This window comes from Schistocerca americana, chromosome X (assembly GCF_021461395.2).
Source record: "Schistocerca americana isolate TAMUIC-IGC-003095 chromosome X, iqSchAmer2.1, whole genome shotgun sequence".
Classification (NCBI taxonomy): domain Eukaryota; kingdom Metazoa; phylum Arthropoda; class Insecta; order Orthoptera; family Acrididae; genus Schistocerca; species Schistocerca americana.
The window spans coordinates 321,995,045-322,013,545 of NC_060130.1; the positions used below are offsets into that span (position 1 = coordinate 321,995,045).

At 42.0% G+C, this 18,501-nt stretch overlaps 1 protein-coding gene across 1 annotated transcript in view; it reads right to left on the minus strand.

Moving 5' to 3' along the window:
• Positions 1 to 18,501, minus strand: part of LOC124555747 — a 67,515-nt gene that overhangs the window by 7,881 nt on the left and 41,133 nt on the right. The window contains exons 2-5 of the mRNA XM_047129771.1: positions 17,088 to 17,184; positions 15,939 to 16,019; positions 12,753 to 12,842; positions 12,521 to 12,622 (exon numbers count right to left, since the gene is read on the minus strand). Of these exons, the coding sequence (XP_046985727.1) occupies positions 12,521 to 12,622; positions 12,753 to 12,842; positions 15,939 to 16,019; positions 17,088 to 17,184 (370 nt within the window). The remainder of the gene's footprint in view (positions 1 to 12,520; positions 12,623 to 12,752; positions 12,843 to 15,938; positions 16,020 to 17,087; positions 17,185 to 18,501) is intronic.

The following is an 18,501-nucleotide window of genomic DNA, read 5'->3' on the forward strand; positions in this document are numbered from 1 at the left end:
CTCAGCGGGACCGCTGTGTAATTGAGTGAGTGTGTTTACGTATTTGAATATATTTTTCGCGAATGGTGATGTTAAGTTGACGGCTCAGTTTAGCTACCACAGTAAAAAAAATAGCTGTCTGCTGCTGAAAGAAAGAAAAGAAAGAAAGAAAGGGATGACCTTGCCCCCAGACCTGATGGATGAGTTATTAGATAAGAGCAAGTGATAGTTGAATGATGCTATGTGTTTGGATATAGGAGTCTCTAAACGGCGGTTCGAGATTTATTTATGTGGAAATTTATGCAATCTATAGATATTGGTATTCGACCGCTAGTGACAACAGTTAAGAGCGGAAAAATAGGTACAAATCGAGCGCTGGCAGAATGTTGGGGCAATGGTAATAACATTTAATTGAAGGCGGAGGGGATAAATATGGACCGGGCTTTGAATATTGTTGTGTGTGCTTGATGCTCTGCATAAAAGTTTGACTCTTTAATTGCGTTTGGTATTGTGTGTAAAATTAATTTTACTGTTGAAAGTGCGAGAAAGATGAGTTGAATGGTGTTTAGATAGAGGCTACGTTTGTAATTCGAAAAGTGGGTATGAGAACGGTAAATTGATTGATAGACATGCTTTGTGGGATGATATATGAGTGTCAAGATAGGGTTTAGGACGTTTGCGTATGTTGATGGTGGGACGGGTGTGAGGCTACGTGCGGTGGGATGTTATTTAAAAAAAATGTTGTAAAGTAAGAATAATATTGAGAAGGTTTTTAGATGGCTGGTCACGCGACGAGGCGAGAGCAGGGATGTGTAGTTATGTTTAGTTAAAGGGCCGTGTAATGTCGCGTGAGGAGCAATGTGCAGTGTGCTACAGTGTCATAGGAGGTAAAGACATGTGCTGCTATGATGAGTATAGCGTATGGAGGCTGCGCTTTGGATTTTGCTACGTTGATGTAAAGTTGACTTTCACCCGCGTTCGGTGGTCGCGGCTCGGGATCGCGGCCCTGGACGGACGTGTGTGTGTGCTTTGACCGCTGACGAGCGCGTTGGCCGCGCCAACTCACGCTTGCGGAAGCCGAGCAGGGGCTGTGCAAGGTCTGAAATCAGACGGATGAGTGACTGCACGATCCTGTGGGCAGGGTGCAGAGTGGGGGTACCTGCGCACGTCTGCTGAGTTATTTTGCGAGCGGATCTGCAGGCTCTGCTATGCGTTATTAGGATAGTTTACAAGTACTGAGCGTATCTACACATCTGTGTGATGTATTATTTAGTAGCAGTTTGCTATAGTGTGTACTGAAATTATGATTGGGTGCGTGCCTGTGGGCTGTGCAACATGGCTCAGGGCACATCTAGGATTGGTGTTTTGTGATAGCGTGATAGATACACTGTATGGTTAAATAAGTTGTTCAAAAAAAAAAAAATTGAGTGTTCTCAATGATTACACGCGCCTGCAGTGCAGATCAGAGTGATTGGTTTTCCGTCACCATCTCGGTTGCATGCGAGTAGTAAATGTTTTCCCGGCCGCGTTAATCGAGTGTGTCAACGAGCTATGAGCTATTCTGAGAATAGACGTGAAGGCAGGTCCAGACCTGAGACGCCGGCGGTATACATGAGAAGAACAATGCAGCTTTCACATGTGTCGGCTGTCATGAGAGCTCGGAAGCTGAACTTGGCTGGAGACTCTGGAATCCCCTTCCCCACTGACCGCACGCGCGCGAGGCCTGCCTTGGAGCGTAATCTAAGGCACATAGGCGATATCAATTTCTCCGGTGATAGGTGCGAATGCGACTGTGTTGAGGTCATGTTTGGGGGAGGCCGAGTAGAGACTTTTGGTCGGTTTGGCAGCTGGTGGTGTTTGGGCGCGTCTGTTGCACTATTTTGCGAGCATGTCTGTGCACTGTGCGGTGCTTTATTTGGAGAGTTTAAGAGTACAGAGCTCGTCTGCTGATATTGTGTACTGCATTATTCAAGAGCTGTTTGGTATTGTGTGGTGAAATTAGGAGTTGTTTACGTGTTTGTGGCCTGTGTCAGAATACCACAGTGGGATCAGTGCAGGTGTTTTGTGACAAATATACTCCACGACTTAATAAAAGGGCTCCAAATAAATAGAGTCCAGCCCTTCCTTACTTCCCTGAGCAGCACAGCGCAGTCTGAGCTGTTTTTGCGCAATAACGGCAATCTGGTCAAAATGTGAGTGAGTAGACAAATAACTGGACAAATTTATCTGTAGAGGAGTTACAGGTCTGGATTGGAATGAATATCTTGATGGGTGTGGTTGTGTTGCCAAGTGTAGTGCACTACTGGAGTTCAGAAACTGCCTTAAGTCAGTCTCACATATCGAAACCTATGAGAAGTAAAAGTTTCAAAAAGATATGTTGCAAATAAATAAAGTACACTCGTTCCTCCTTCCATCAGCCTATGAACTGAAATTATTTCCGAAAATTAGCAGTTGTTTGGCTATTTGGAGGTAAATGTTTTGCATCATTTACGAGCGGTTCGCATGTCTGTAGGCTGTTCTATGACTTATTTTCAACTGTTTACAATTAGCAAGCGTGTGTGTAGAACATTATAAATGAGTTATGTACGAGAGTTTTGCAGGACTGTATGATGTGGGACATGTCGGTGTGATAAATATATTCCATTCCTAAATAAAGTAAATTCGTTCCTCCATCCATGGACTTACTGCAAGGTGAGTCCGTTTTACCAGAAACGTGTAGGGTGACGTTGAGTGCTGGTGGCTTGGTTTGAAACAATTTTCTTAGGTTGGTGGCAGAAGCGCAAGTGAGCTTTGTTTACTGGCAGATTTGAAACCTGGCGCTGGTTCCTAGGAGGAGGAGGTGATGGTGGTCTGGTCCTCGAAAAGTAGTTGAAATTAGGGAGTTGAACACGTCTGCATACGTATATGGAATTGTAAATTGAATTATTTAATATAGCGGGGTGGTGAGAGAGAATTAGCGAGCGTTCTCGCGACGAGCAAACGCGCTGTTATACGGTCATGGTGGATTCCACTATCAGTGAAACTCTGGCGCCAAGCGTATCCTTTGTCCGGCATGCGGTCGACAGGTTCCATAGTGTCCAGCGCTAAGTGCTGACGGGCACGGCTGACCGTTTGTGGCGGGGCCCTGAGGCGCCGCTCGCCGCAAGCTGGCGCGCTGGCCGTAGGAGTGTGCTTGACGTCAGACGGCCAGGGAGCTGCCGATGGAGTGGACTCAGCCGGCCGCGCGTACATCAGCTGCACTCTGGAGTTTCGCTGTGTGAGCATGGAGAAGTCAGTTGGAACACACCTGCATGACTGTAATGTCTGCAATAAAGAGTCATTTTCCAGATATTTACAGAAGGCTATGTCCGTCGCGTGTATGGAGGGTGTGTGACGTAAGCGGGGTGGCGGCGCAGCGATTGTACAGTTATTACGCGCGCGCGAGAGCAAGTCAATTAGCAGGCGTTCTAGTGCTGTTATACAGTCATGGCGGATGTCGAGCAAACTTTCCCGCCAAAAGTGTAGCACGGCGTTCTCGCTCACACATGGACACGTGGTGGACGGTGAGCGGTCGGCATCGACAGGTTTGAACGTGGCGCCGAAAGTGTTGCAGGGAATTGGCCGACCGTTGTGCGATTCAGCTCCGAGGGAGACAATTTTGGCAGGAAATGCGTGGAGGCGACGAATACACGTGGTGAGTGGACAAGGGGCCGCTGTGACGTCAAAGTCGACAAGTTCCAGCGTGTCCAGCGAAAACATGTTTACGACGTGGGAGCGATCGCTGGGCTCGACCCCGCGCTAGTGGCCGGCCGCCTCACGTGACAGGCGTAGGCAGTGTCTCCGCGCACTGGCAAGGGGATGGCAAGGATTTGAACTAATTCAGTTGGAGAGTGGACGTCGTGGTGACTGCACTGCGATAACAAAGATGTGTGTGCTGACTGTGTTGGAGAACAAGTGATGACCATACTGCTTGAAATAAAGTCTTCAGTCCCTTCCCCCCTGCAAAATCAAAGGACGTGAATTGGCTCTGAGCACTATGGGACTTAACATCTATGGCCATCAGTCCCCTAGAACTTAGAACTACTTAAACCTAACTAACCTAAGGACATCACACAACACCCAGTCATCACGAGGCAGAGAAAATCCCTGACCCCGCCGGGAATCGAACCCTGGAACCCGGGCGTGGGAAGCGAGAACGCTACCGCACGAGCACGAGCTGCAGACTGGACGTGAATTACGTTACTATAAGTGGAGTTTATTATTTGACTTGATTATGATAGGCTACCAGTGAAAAAAGATAAGTGACGGAGAAAGCTCACACATGTGATCAATTATGGTGTTGTGGATTTGAACTTGTGATAGATTTTTGTTATGGATGTAAGGAGAATGGCTTTCTCACCGAGAAAATCGGACATCTTGAATAAATAATAAATGATAATAATATATAGAAGTACAGTTTTCGAAAGAATATCGTGTTGGAATTTGAATTTGGAGCAATTTTCTAGTGGAGGTAAGCCTATAGTAATAAATGATAATGAATGATAATAAATGAGAAAGAATGATAATGAGTAATAATACACAATAGTAAGGTCTTGCCGCCATTATTGTGTAGGATTTTGAATTTGGAGGGAATTTTCTAGTGCAGACAGGTCAATAATAATAAATAATAATAATTGATAATAAATAATAATAAATGATAATAAATGATAATGAATGATAATAAACGATAATAAATGACATTGAATGATAATGAATGTTAATAAATGATAATGAATGATAAACAAAAGTAAGGTTTTGCAGCCATTATCATGTTGGAATTTGAATTTGGAGGGAGTTTTCTAGTGGAGGCAGGTGAATAATAATAAATAACAATAAATGATAATAAATAATAATAAATGATAATGAATGTTAATAAATGATAATCAATAATAATGAATAATAATAATAAAGAGAATACAGTTTTGCATGCATTATCATGTTGGTATTCAAACTCGCCGCCATTTCATCTAGTGGAGGCTTAGGTTAGTGGACGTAGCACAATTGGCCTATTTTTCCGCCAAAATTCAAACTTCCCGCCATTTTTTCTTGAGGTTAGGTTAGTGGACATAGCACAATTGGACTATTCTCCCGCCAAAATCCGCCATCTTGGATGACGTCATGCACTGTTGCCAAGTCTACATGCCGCCATCTTGGATGACGTCATCGCCGCCATCTTGAATAAATTTGGCAACAATGGAGAGTGGGGTGGTGCCCTCTATGTCCCACTACTGACGCTGTCGTTTATAGACTAATAAAGTCATCAGAAGATCAAAAGAAATGGCAAAACGATTTAGAAAAGATATATGTATGGTGCGAAAATTGTCAGCTGACACTAACTAACGAGAAGTGTGAGGTCATCTACATGAGTGCTAAAAGGAATCCGTTAAACTTCGGTTACACGATAAATCAGTCAAATCTGAAGGTCGTAAATTCAACCAAATATTCAGGGATTACAATCATAAATAACCCAAATTGCAGCGATCATATAGATAATGTTGGGGGTAGAGCAAACAGAAGGCTGTGATTCATTGGCAGAACACTTAGAAGGTGCAACACCTAAAGAGACTGCTTACACTACACTTGTCCGCCCTATTCTGGAGTATTGCTGTGCGGTGTGGAATCCGCATCAGGTGCGACTGACACATGACATCGAAAAAGTTCAAAGAAGGGCGGCTCGTTTTGTATTATCGCGAGGAGGGAAGAAAGTGTCACTGAAATGATACAGGATTTGGGGTCGACATCATTAAAACAAAGGCGTTTCTCGTTGCGGCGGAATCTTCTCAGGAAATTCAAATCACCAACATTCTTCTCAGAATGCGAAAATATTTTGTTGAAAACGACCTACATGGGGTGAAACGATCACCATGACAAAATAAGGGAAATAAGAGCTCGTACGGAAAGATGTATATAAGTGTTCGTTCTTTCCGCACTCCATACGAGATTGCAATTATGGAGAATTGTGAAGGTGGTTCGATGAACCCTCTGTTGGGCACTTTAATGTAATTTGCAGAGTATCTATGAAAAGAGCGATGAGATCAGTAGAGTTATGTCACAACTGGACTGCCCTGAAGCTATTGGCTCTCCTGTATAATCAAAGGATTCGCGAACTGATCTTTCCATTAGGATACGTCAGGTGTACTAGATGCGCTGAATCGCAGCTGGAGCTAGACCTGAAATTATTTGTGAAACGTTAACAATTTAGTTAATATTAACCAAACCTTTCTAAAATGCCACGTTTTTATGTGCATTAAAATTTCAATTTTCACGCAGGTGCACTCCGAGAAAGTTACAGCTTAGACTTTAACGTGTAGGTATATCTTTGATTCTGATTTCTTGATTTCGGTTGTAAATTAATCTACCCCTTACCACTATATAGGGAGCATTCTAAGGTGGAAGTTAAATTTTTAGTCTCCACAATTATATAAATCAAAAGCATTGGTACATTAATATGGCATTTTAAACAAATTCATAATGCTACCAAATTTATAAGTTCTTGAAAACAGCCACAAGTCGCTCTTTGTATTTTTTATTTACCAGCCTCGCTCTTCAAATGAACAGAAGCATCATGAGAATATACAATTGAAAGTTGGCTGATAACATTAAAGATAACGTTTAAAGTTGGATGACAACTCTAAAGATTAAAACGGCTGCGCTGTATTACTTAAACTTACGTTTAAAGTACAGTAGTAAACGATGACACTAACAGCGCCAAAGACAGAGTCGTTGCGCCAGGCGTCTGTCGTCATAGCAATAAGGTCCCTCAAACCTATCAGATCTCCCGCATACCGGCCGGCTACATACGGCTGCTTGTTCAAATCTACGTGTTCGTCGCCAGAAAAATGCAAGCGAAATTCTCATTCTCCACGACAACGCAAGGCCTTACACGAGTCTGCGCACCTGAGAGGAGCTCAGGAAATTGGAATATTCTTCCTGATCCAACCTACAGCCCGGCTATTGCACCTTCCGACTTCCATCCGTTTGGCCCAATGAGGGATGCACTCCGCAGGAAGCAGTATGTGGATTATGGGGAGGTTACTGATGCAGCAAGACGACCAGCAGAGAGGCACCGTGCCAGCATACAGGCCCTCCCAGTAAGGTATGGCCCTCGAACTGGGTTCTGTAGCCAAAAGAAAAAAATGGTTCAAATGGCTCTGAGCACTAAGGGACTTAACTACTGAGGTCATCAGTCCCCTAGAACTTAGAACTACTTAAACCTAACTAACCTAAGGACATCACACACATCCATGCCCGATGCAGGATTCGAACCTGCGACCGTAGCGGTCACGCGGTTCCAAACTGACGCGCTTAGAACCGCACGGCCACACCGGCCGGCTGTACCCAAAAGAGCGGGGAATAATACGGTGTATAATAATCGTGAATAAAAACAATCTGCTTTCAGAAAAAAACTCTTCGCGCACCACGATGGTTAAAATATACCGTGCATGGCGAAATGGCGCCATCCAAAAGCCAGGCCGAGGCAACTGTTGTGCACAATGGGCCATAGATGACAGGGGTGAACGATGGCCGCAGAGATGTGTACGGGCATATAAACATGCAACTGTTGAGCAACTGACCGTCCAGATGAACCAAGGGGTTACCAACAGTGTCTCTTCAGCGACTGTTCAGCGAACGTTGCTGCCCATGGGCCTCTGCAGCAGCCGCCTGGTTCATGCACCCATGCTGACGGCTGTTTATCGGCCACAAAGGCTGGAATTTGCACGAAATTGTGACAGCAGGACGTCCATTGAGTGGCGACTGGAGGCCTTTTCAGATGAATTACGTTTTATGCTACACAACACTATCGATCTCCCTGGCCGGCCGCTGTGGCCTAGCGGTTCTAGGCGCTTCAGTCCGGAACTGCGCTGCTGCTACGGTCGCAGTTTCGAATCCTGCCTCGGGCATGGATGTGTGTGATATCCTTAGGTTAGTTCGGTTTAAAACATGTAGTTCTAAATCTAGGGGACTGATGACCTCAGATGTTAGGTCCCATAGCACTTAGAACCATCTGAATCATTCGATCTCCCTGTATTACTCTCCTTAGACGACGTGACGTCCGTTCGTCAATTAGTTGTGGCTGTTGTACTGTGCGGTGGTTCATGCGTGTGGAAACACTGACTCTGTGATATTGGAGATCCGCCGTAGACACAATTTAGTTTGGAAACCCGAATTCTTATGTAATGTCCGATAAGGTATGTCCTGCGAATCTTGAACAAATTACCAACCAACATTCTAAGTCGTTAAACTCGTCCGTGCTGCCAAGTTCGCAAGACAGCTGCCTTTAAGAGACAGCTCAGGTGTTGTGTCTACAGTCGCGCTATACGCCGCATCTAGCCGCAACATTCGGACGCCAGATACGGAACACATTCGAACGAGCCATCCATTGCAACTTTTGTCTGCTCAGTTCAACTGACCCTTTTCTTTCTAATATTCTTCCGAAAAGTTTTTTGTGGTATCTTGAATTTTTTTATGAAATATCGGGAACGTCCGGTACTTTTCCATGGATTCAGACACGTTGCCTGCAGACAGTATAGGTAATTTGCAGAATTTAATTCCCCTTCTAGGTTCTTGCTTAGACAGTAATTAAGCACGATGTTGTCAAAGCTTCTGCCTTCTTTAACTTGGTTCGTGACTGAGACATTTCACGCGTTTTGTGAGCAACATGCAATCATTAATCCAAGCAGTTCCATGAAATTCTTATAATATGATCATTTTGCATACGAATTAGTTAGTATTACGTTCTTATACATTGTTTCTGTGATTCGCAGAGAAATAGCGGCACTTCTAGGGCAGTGCATCCGCGTGGCGAATCTGCGTGAGTAGCGTTCATCTACATCACTCGCTCTGCACGTGCACGTGGAAGCACGTGACTGGATAGTTCACTCGCTCGGTATCACGTGACGCTCACTCACGGAGTGACGGGAAACAGCCGCGTGCCCTTGCCACGCTGGTAGGGAAACATGGACTCTACCTACTCAGCCCCGACACAATGTAGCTGTGCTAATGGGACTGGTAAGCCAATGAATGCATTTAGAATTAGAATTTCTTTCAGCTGTCCATTTTCCACGTTTTCTATGAAGAAGGTGTGTGGTGTACACCTGACATTCACCAGGTGTTACCACAGTATAACGAAAATTAAAATTATAACAGAATATTGAATGTTATTGAAGGTCATTGTTTCAGTTGTGGAAAGGTGTATCTCCGTGAAATAATAGCTGATAAATTAATGCTCGCTTTCAGTCAGCTTCTAAAGTCTTACTGACATTTAGACATATTTTGAACAGAACAAATTAAAAACATTTATGTTGAGGAATGTGATTACATACTTCTTTTGTTAACTTTGTTTATAACTACCAAAAAAATTGCAATCAAGCTACAATGTAGGTTTTTGCGAGTACATCGATGAAATGAACTAGTAGGACTCGTTATATTTGATAATATGTACAAAAAGAGAAAGGAAGTGTAAGGTGTAATGGTGAAAAAATATGGATATTATTCGAACAGATTTCTATCTCGACAATTATTTGAAAGGTAGATAATTCAAACAAATTTATTCGCCAATAAATTATCTATAAATTAAATAACGAATACCATACACCCCACCATATTTTCTTTGTTTACTTCTTGTACAGAATTAGTATTTGTTTCCTTGGCTCAGTGCCGTTTCTGTTTGATAAATAACTTATTAATTGTTTGTCCATAAATATGCCTTTTTGTTCCAGTGGCTTAAGTTCCAGACTACAAAACTTAGGCTTGAGGTAGGATCCTCGGTTGGTACTATGATTTTATCGGTCACTTTTCCCTTATTTCGCCTATAACAATGACAATAATACCAAGTCAAGATGCACCGTGGAGTATGTGTTGAAGTATAGATCCACCCTAACTGGCTAAAGAAGTCTGTTCAGAGATGGGTGTAAAGCACTGCAGTGCTGAAACCGTCCTTCAAGTTCAGCTCAGTTTTATACGATATACAGTGAGGCAAATGAAAAGTAAAAATGCTTATAGGTGGCCCATCGCATCAGCTTGGGTCATAACGCACTGCGCTGCTGCAATGTTGAGTAGCCAATTTAGTCAGCCAGCTGACGGTCATTCGTGACCGATCAGCTGAGCGAGACGGACGTGGAATATGTTATGCCTCTTTTTCTCGTAACAAATGCAGTTCACTATATTTATAAAATATTATTTTACTTGCTTTATGCGCTGTGGATCATAAGTTCACTTACATAGGTGTTGGGGCACACGGAAAATATAGTGACTCATCTATGCAATCAGTTTTGCATATGACTCTGGTTAATTAAAATTTTAGAATATCTGAGAAAAACCACATATCAAACAAGGGAGTACTGATGCCATGCGTCATTGTCGGAGACAAGGCATTTAGTATATCTGAAAATTTAATGTGTCCTTATGCTGGAAGGCCAAAAGAATCTCTAAAAACCGACTATCTCGGACTAGGCGGTTTATAGAATACACTTATTGCATTCTCTCAATTAAATGGAGAAAGGGGAATTTTTCCTCGCCCAGTGGACGTTCGAGAAGAGTTTTCAATTATCATAATAAATTCATGCTGTGTTTTACAAAATAGTGTGCCAGAAGGAGATGGCTATAAATTTGACGGTGTACTGTACGTCCATCCAGTACTGTAAATTTCCCCAGGTCCTACAAGCTTTCGAAAGGCATCGTGCAATTTATTTCAGGATGCATGAAAAGTCTGGCTGCTTCGACAAGTGCACAAAGACAGAAGGCAGCCACATGCTCTTTAAACGAGGCAGCCTGCTCACAACTAGCAGCGTGGAGCCACGAAATTACAGCGGCCTAGTGCGCGGGCTAAAATACACGTCATCTTTTATTGACTACCCCAGATGGCCTGCCTAGTGCTGTAAAGCCCTTACCGACTCGCCCCCTTCAATTGTCTCTGCACCTGCCAGTTACGTCTCCTCCTCCCACCACTAACACGAGCAAGAACTGTACGTTAGAAGCCAACGATTAGAATGCAGACGACAGAATCTCTCAATCTTCAGCTCCTCTTTTAGATTGCTAACACTATCAGATATGCATGTCTCCTTGGTGTAATTACGTAATTCGTGTTTGTAGTGCTACAAAATGAGTGAACCAAGCAAGATCTCAGCTGTTCCTATTAACATCAACAGACTTTTCATCTAAAGTCTCCTAAAACGTTCATGGAATGTTGCTGGATGTATAAAGTCATACAAAGTGCTTTTAAGATTAACTCTGAATAAGTTTCCTGTTACAATGTGGAATAGTTTTTTCGGTAAGACATTCGTCTATGAAGTTAAGTAGAGATACGAGATTCAAAAATTTCGGGAGAGGCACTGGGTTCAAGAATACAGAAGAATTCGTAATATTGTACCACACTTGCAACTTGTGTCTCTTGAAGTTGTGAAGAGACGGTTGAAGACGTTTCTCGTCTTTCTATGCCCATTGCAGTTACTGCAGCACAGTCTTACCCACGACTTAAAAATAAGTAGTTCACCTTTATTGCTGCTCATGACCAAGGGAGGTTTACAACAAACTTCAGATATATAATAGCCAAATAAATGTCAAAGAAGTCGGGTTATGAGTTTCGAATGACATTATGATGTGAAAAGAAGATTTTATTTGGAATGTGATTTGAGAAGTGTAGTTAAGTTGGAATCACAACGACTTGTTTGCCAAAAACTACGGTAGAACTGATGGTTTCTCAATTTTTGCTAAAGAAGATTCTAAGCTGAAAACCTGAAAGTCATAGTTCGACGTCATGATTAAAGACGAATTCAGGTGTGCATTGCATGTGTAGAACGTATTTTCTTTAGTGTCTCAACAGTAACTCTCCATAAATCAAATAAACTTTCTGATGAGACACTTCTAAAAAGGAGCTGTTCTGAAAAGTAATTTAAAAGAAACGTGAAGTACATTCGTTTTATATATGACAAAGAATTTGAGCAATAAATACAATTGGATTTCAAATTTATCTATTATTCTAAACAGATTTTGTCCACAACGACAAAGAAATGTTCTTGTTCGTATACGTGAATAATGTTTCAAATAATATTTCTTATTGGTGAATAACGAATAGTAATTTCTATTTCTATTCGTTATCCGTCATTCGCATAAATTTCACCCAAGTCTCGTGCTAAGCAAAGCGCATCGCGCACGTGCACACTGCAGAGTTGCAACCCATGTGCAAGTGAGTGCAGATGCATGAAATCTGTGTGTCTGCGGACAAGGCCTCACGCGGCTGTGCCAGCCGTATGGCTGGTGTACATGCACTCACGCGGCTGTAATTAGCATCGGTAGTCTTCGGCAACTTCCACTTCCGCCATCGTTGGCGAAGCGTATTTGCAGTCTCACTCGCACACCGCAGCGTGCGGGCCACGCGGTTGCAGGGTTCTAGTACTTTCATAAATACCGGATTAAATGAAAAACGGTGCACAACTCTTAGATTCCATTCATCACGGCCTGTACATTGTTTGATTTTCGACATACGTCTCTGTTTTTTTTTTTTTTTTGTTAGCTAAGCACTTACATAATTACGTCGCTTCAGTTCTTCAGCAATGCAGGATGTTGTTTGTATGTACTTCTCCGCTTCAGTTTTGGAATTGTCGTTCTGCTTGGCGCATGCATCGACCTAAAAAAAAAAGGAGAAAGAAAACAAAAATGAAGAAAATTGTTTCAGAAATTTTCATAATTTCACAAAGGTAGTAACTATTCATAAATTGCTGCATACATGTGCTTAAATTATTGTTCGTCATACTTACCAGCTGCAACATGTCTCGTTTCCTAACGCACTTTTCAAAATCGCAGTATACAGGCGACAGTCCACCTTCAAGCACTTTAGCATCTCCGACCTGAAAATGGAATGAAAAATTAAATGCAGAGGTCTCTTTCATACATTCTGTGAAAATATTACAATAAGGTAATATTAAACACGTTGGTCTCTCACATCAAGTTATTGCTCACAGGAAAGTGAATAAACAGTAGGTAACGTAATAAATCAAAACCTGATGGAACTTTTCACCTTTACACAAATCTGCGATACCACCTAAATTCCGGACAGATTTGAACTACCTTTTATTAATAATTTATGTAATCCAAGATTTCGGATGTTTACAAAGTTTTGAAGTCCTCAGGAGTAAATTTGCCACAATTATAATTTTTCGCTTATATATCGATATTTTAATATACTGTTATGCTACACTATGAAGCCGAGTTTGCAAATAAATGGCAGCAAATGTTAATAAAACAAAAGTATATCATTTATTATAGTCAACCATTATTTATATCCTTTCAATAACATAAAAACTTTATCAACAATTGCTATTTTCAAAATCGTCAAACGAATCAATACTAAAGAAAAATGGTTAATAAATTAAAACTGAACTTAGCTCTAAAAACGGAAGTTACATAAACAATGTTTTGACTGATAGAACTCACTGGAAACTTAGAGAACAATTAGCTTGGTTTATACTACCCTTGCTTGGCGTCCGTTGCCTCAGATTCAATTTGCTGTTGAAAGGGTTAACATAAGGTGAAGCTCTTTGGACGTGTGGGTATTAGAAAGACAATGAAACTGATCTCAAGTATATTTGTTCGTTCTAGATATACGTGCTTTCTTGTGGTTCTTCACTGTGTTTGTGATTGTGGATTATTTTACGTTGAATGGGAATAAGACGACATATTTTGAAAACAGGAACTGGTGCTTCAAGCTTGTCTTAAAAAACAATTCACGACCTAATCGATGAAATTAAAACGACGTGGATCACTAGACACTGACTGGATTTGCAAGTTAACTACTTTTTTTATAACATATGATGATGTCTCTCTTACAGCGCAAACAGACGTATTGCAGTGCTGTTCACTCACGTGCAATGTGGGCGAAAGCAAACATTTTCTACGTACTTTACAGGGAGAGAATCATTACAACAAGTAGCTCCTACTAAGAATGTCCAAAGCAAATTAATATTTTTGGAGTTATTAAAAACCATTTTTTCTACTCGTTTACAGATCGCTTCCCCTCAAGCATGAAAGGGACATTTGGATTTAATTTCCTCTATTACTGCAAGCAACTGTGTACAAGATTCAGTACGGATAAACGTCGAACTACACTACTGGCCATTAAAATTGCTACACCACGAAGATGACGTGATACAGACGCGAAATTTAACCGACAGGAAGAAGATGGTGTGATATGCAAATGATTAGCTTTTCAGAGCATTCACACAAGGTTGGCGGCAGTGGCGACACCTACAACGTGCTGACATGAGAAAAGTTTCCAACCGATATCTCATACGCAAACAGCAGTTGCCGGCCGAAGTGGCCGTGCGGTTAAAGGCGCTGCAGTCTGGAACCGCAAGACTGCTACGGTCGCAGGTTCGAATCCTGCCTCGGGCATGGATGTTTGTGATGTCCTTAGGTTAGTTAGGTTTAACTAGTTCTAAGTTCTAGGGGACTAATGTCCTCAGAAGTTGAGTCCCATAGCGCTCAGAGCCATTTGAACCATTTTGAACAGCAGTTGACCGGTGTTGCCTGGTGGAACATTGTTGTGATGCCATGTGTGAGGAGGCGAAATGCGTACCATCACGTATCCGACTTTGATAAAGGTGGGATTGTAGCCTATCGCGATTGCGGTTTATCGTATCGCGACGTAGCTCCTCGCGTTGGTCGAGATCCAATGACTGTTAGCAGAATATGGAGTCATTGGGTTCAGGAGGGTAATGCGGAACGCCGTGCTGGATCTCAACGACCTCGTATCACCAGCAGTCGAGATGACAGGCATCTTATCCGAATAGCTGTAACGGATCGTGCAGCCACGTCTCGATACCTGAGTCAACAGATGGGGACGTTTGCAAGACAACAACCATCTGCACGAACAGTTCGACGACGTGTGCAGCAGCATGCACTATCAGCTCGGAGACCATGGCTGAGGTTGCCCTTGACGCTGCATCACAGACAGGAGCACCTGCGATGATGTACTCAACGACGAACCTGGGTGCACGAATGGCAAAACGTCATTTTTTCGGATGAATCCAGGTTCTGTTTACAGCATCATGATGGTCGCATCCGTTTTTGGCGATATGGCAGTGGACGCACATTGGAAACGTGCATTCGTCATCGCCATACAAGCGTATCACCCGGCGTGATGGTATGGGGTGCCATTGGTTACACGTCTCGGTCACCTCTTTTTCGCATTGACGGCACTTTGAACAGCGGACGTTACATTTCAGATGTGTTACGACCCGTGGCTCTACCCTACATTCGATCCCTGCCAAACCCTGCATTTCAGCAGGATAATGCACGACCGCATGTTGCAGGTCCTGTACGGGTCTTTCTGGATACAGAAAATAATCGACTGCTGTCCTGGCCAGCACATTCTCCAGATCTCTCAGCAACTGAAAACGTCTGGTCAAAGGTGCCCGAGCAACTGGCTCGTCACAATACGCCAGTCACTACTCTTCTTGAACTGTGGTATCGTGTTGAGGCTGCATGGGCAGCTGTACCTGTACACGCCATCCAAGCTCTGTCTGACTCAATGCCCAGGCGTATCAAGGCCGTTATTACGGCCCGAGGTGGTTGTTCTGGGTACTGATTTCTCGGGATCTACGCACCCAAATTGCGTGAAAATGTAATCACATGTCAGTTCTAGTGCAATGAATACCCGTTTATCATTTACATTTCTTCTTGGTGTAGCAATTTTAATGGCCAGTAGTGTACTTTAGCGATTGTAAAAGTTGAAACACTTTGAAGATAGCTTGCATATCGACGGCATTTAGAGGACAGCTGAAGCAAGGCGCGGCAGTAAATGATTAAAGGGCGATAGAGGGTGCGTGGGCGGAATAGCGCTTAGTGCTTTGGAAATGCATGATTACGTCTGTATTCTCAATAAAAGGTCAAATACCGTTAACATTATGTGTTGTTACAATTAGGTAAATAATCTATTGACTCACCAGTGCCTGACATTCTGCGTAAGCTGTGCCATTCAGGTACCTTGTGGTGCATTTTTTGAGTTCTTCATATGCGTCTGGTGTCTGTAATTAAAAGCACAGTTATAGTCCTGCTTTCAAAAGATTATAAAGCACAGCTCTCTATGCTATCTTAAAGAAACTATGACTGTATATTTCACCTTAAACATTAAGAGAAATGAAATCTTCCGTTTCTGAGATACCAAGGAAAGACTTGAGTACAGAACGGAGTGGCTGGGAGAGGCTATGTGCGCAAAGAGCTCAGATAGCTCAATAATAGTAAGTAAAAATAGTTTTTCTGCTAGGCCAATGTCCGTAACTGGAGTGTTTTGGTAATATGTCCGCCTATTAGAAGGTCAGTGTCGTCCATTAGATGAATGAAACATACGTTCGTGGTACACTTGACACTATAAGATACTCATCGACCTTAACTGCGACCTGTGGTCACAACTGGGAACTGCAATATGATCTTTTCGGTTTATCTGTCTTTTTATGTTGAAGACCAGCTAATTTAGAGACAGTTGTCGTTATGGATGGACTGTTTTCAGGATACAAAATTGATGCACCGTTGTAGTGCTGCTCTTATAAATAAGATTCAGAAAGTTAAAATATCACACGAGACCATTTTTTGGTGATTATTAGATTATTAGGCGTTACATGTTTGTAGCTAATGTTGTTTAGGAACACTTGAGTGACGGGAAACCAGTGACAGATGATGTGGTTCACTAGAGCAGTTCATCCGTGATTTTACTGGACGTATTCATTTGAGTCTGTCGTTACCATATGCATAGATTTGATTTAATTTCATATAAGCGTCAGTAGCAACAAAACTTGTACCCTACAATTGTAGTATATTAGTGTACCTTTTCTTTTTTCTGTAGTAGTTTGCTCAGTTTTCCATAGTCTCTAGACGACAAATCTCACATATGATGGTAAATAAACAAAAAATACGTAAATAAATATTCGTTAACACGCAAAGGATAAGATACTAATTATAGCTTAGGTTATTATCCCTTTAAAGACGCGTTGTAATGATTCACTTTTTGTCTATAAGTTATGGCAGTTGTATGTCTTACGATTTTTTTCTTTTACAAAGCTGGCAAATTTTCGTGTCTCCTAGACTGTATACACTACCTGCTTCATCCTGGAGTAGCGCGCGAAGCACCCATAGCACGCATCGTCGGTTGACGATTCTGAACACAGCGGCTGCATCAGGTCGTCGAACAGAGGGCTGCCAACACAAAAGCAAAGCATCACTAACATCACGCACTTTGTTGGCCACACCTGTGGGAGCACACCACCTGTAGAGATTAAATACATTATTATCCGGAAAGGAGGTAAAAAGTTATTGTGCTGATCACTGACAATCATCAAGACGGTAAAGCGGATCTTATGTGATCCGAAAAGAACCTTTCACATACACGATACCTAATTCCACATAAACACAGGAAAAATACCTACAAGCTAAAACCTAACTCTGCGGTAATTCCCTGATCTGTCTACAGCAAGTGCCTGACATGCGGCGTTCGGCGATCATAGAGCAACTGCTCACCAATGCATCAATGACGAGATGTACGGCGTGGGGTTGAGGAGCAAACTCTGGATAGTGAGAGCCTTGCACTAAATATGCGCTCACCGCTGTCCATCGAGTCACTCTGTGAACTTCTTTAGATGAATTTTTTTAACTTTTTTAGATGAATTTCTTGCTCAATTTACTTTTTATAGGTATTTGAGATTCCTGTTGAAATTTGTTGTTGATGTGTGTAGTGACAGAAACTGATTAGCAGACTTACTGACAGAAGCACTTTGAAAATATGAAACTTTCTGCAAATTGTCTAATGGAGATTTTAGCTTCCTGCTTTCTAATGTGCATCAGTAAGAAAAATACATAGTGGAGATGATATAGCACATGCTGGATGCTTTGAGAGTGTGACTGCGCTTTGTCAAAAAAATCCACGGTAAAAATAGTATTTTATTGAAGATAAATGTTTATAAACACTAGCAGTCTTCAGTGGCCCTAAATATTCGTAGTCAGAATAAAATTGGAGAAAATATGTACCTTTCTGCAAAAAATCCTATCCACCTGATCTAATAGAAATTAATATCCTTAATGAAACAGTACAACAATAACGGACATGCTGTTCTCTTTTATTTAAGACCACTAATTTGGTAAAGAAAGCTCTTTTAATTTCTCTGGAATTATTTAAGATTAAGTAATGGAGTGTAGGTATGCCGACAGCACATTTTCCTTCATCCATATGTGAGAGGAATACAACTGGTAGAACTCTCTGCCACACATTTTACAGTAGCTTGTGCAGTATATGTATGTATGTATGAACATGCGCATCCAGATAAGTGGTAAAGCGGACTAGTCATATCAGATGATGCATGATAATTTCAAAAACTCAAACAATTTACCAATACAACAAAATAGCTACACTTGAAATACCATCAAACATAAATTTAAAAACACGTTTGGTTACAAATAGTTATTGATAACACTCTCATGAAAGTGAATACAGTAACAAATAATTTGGTTGATCAACGA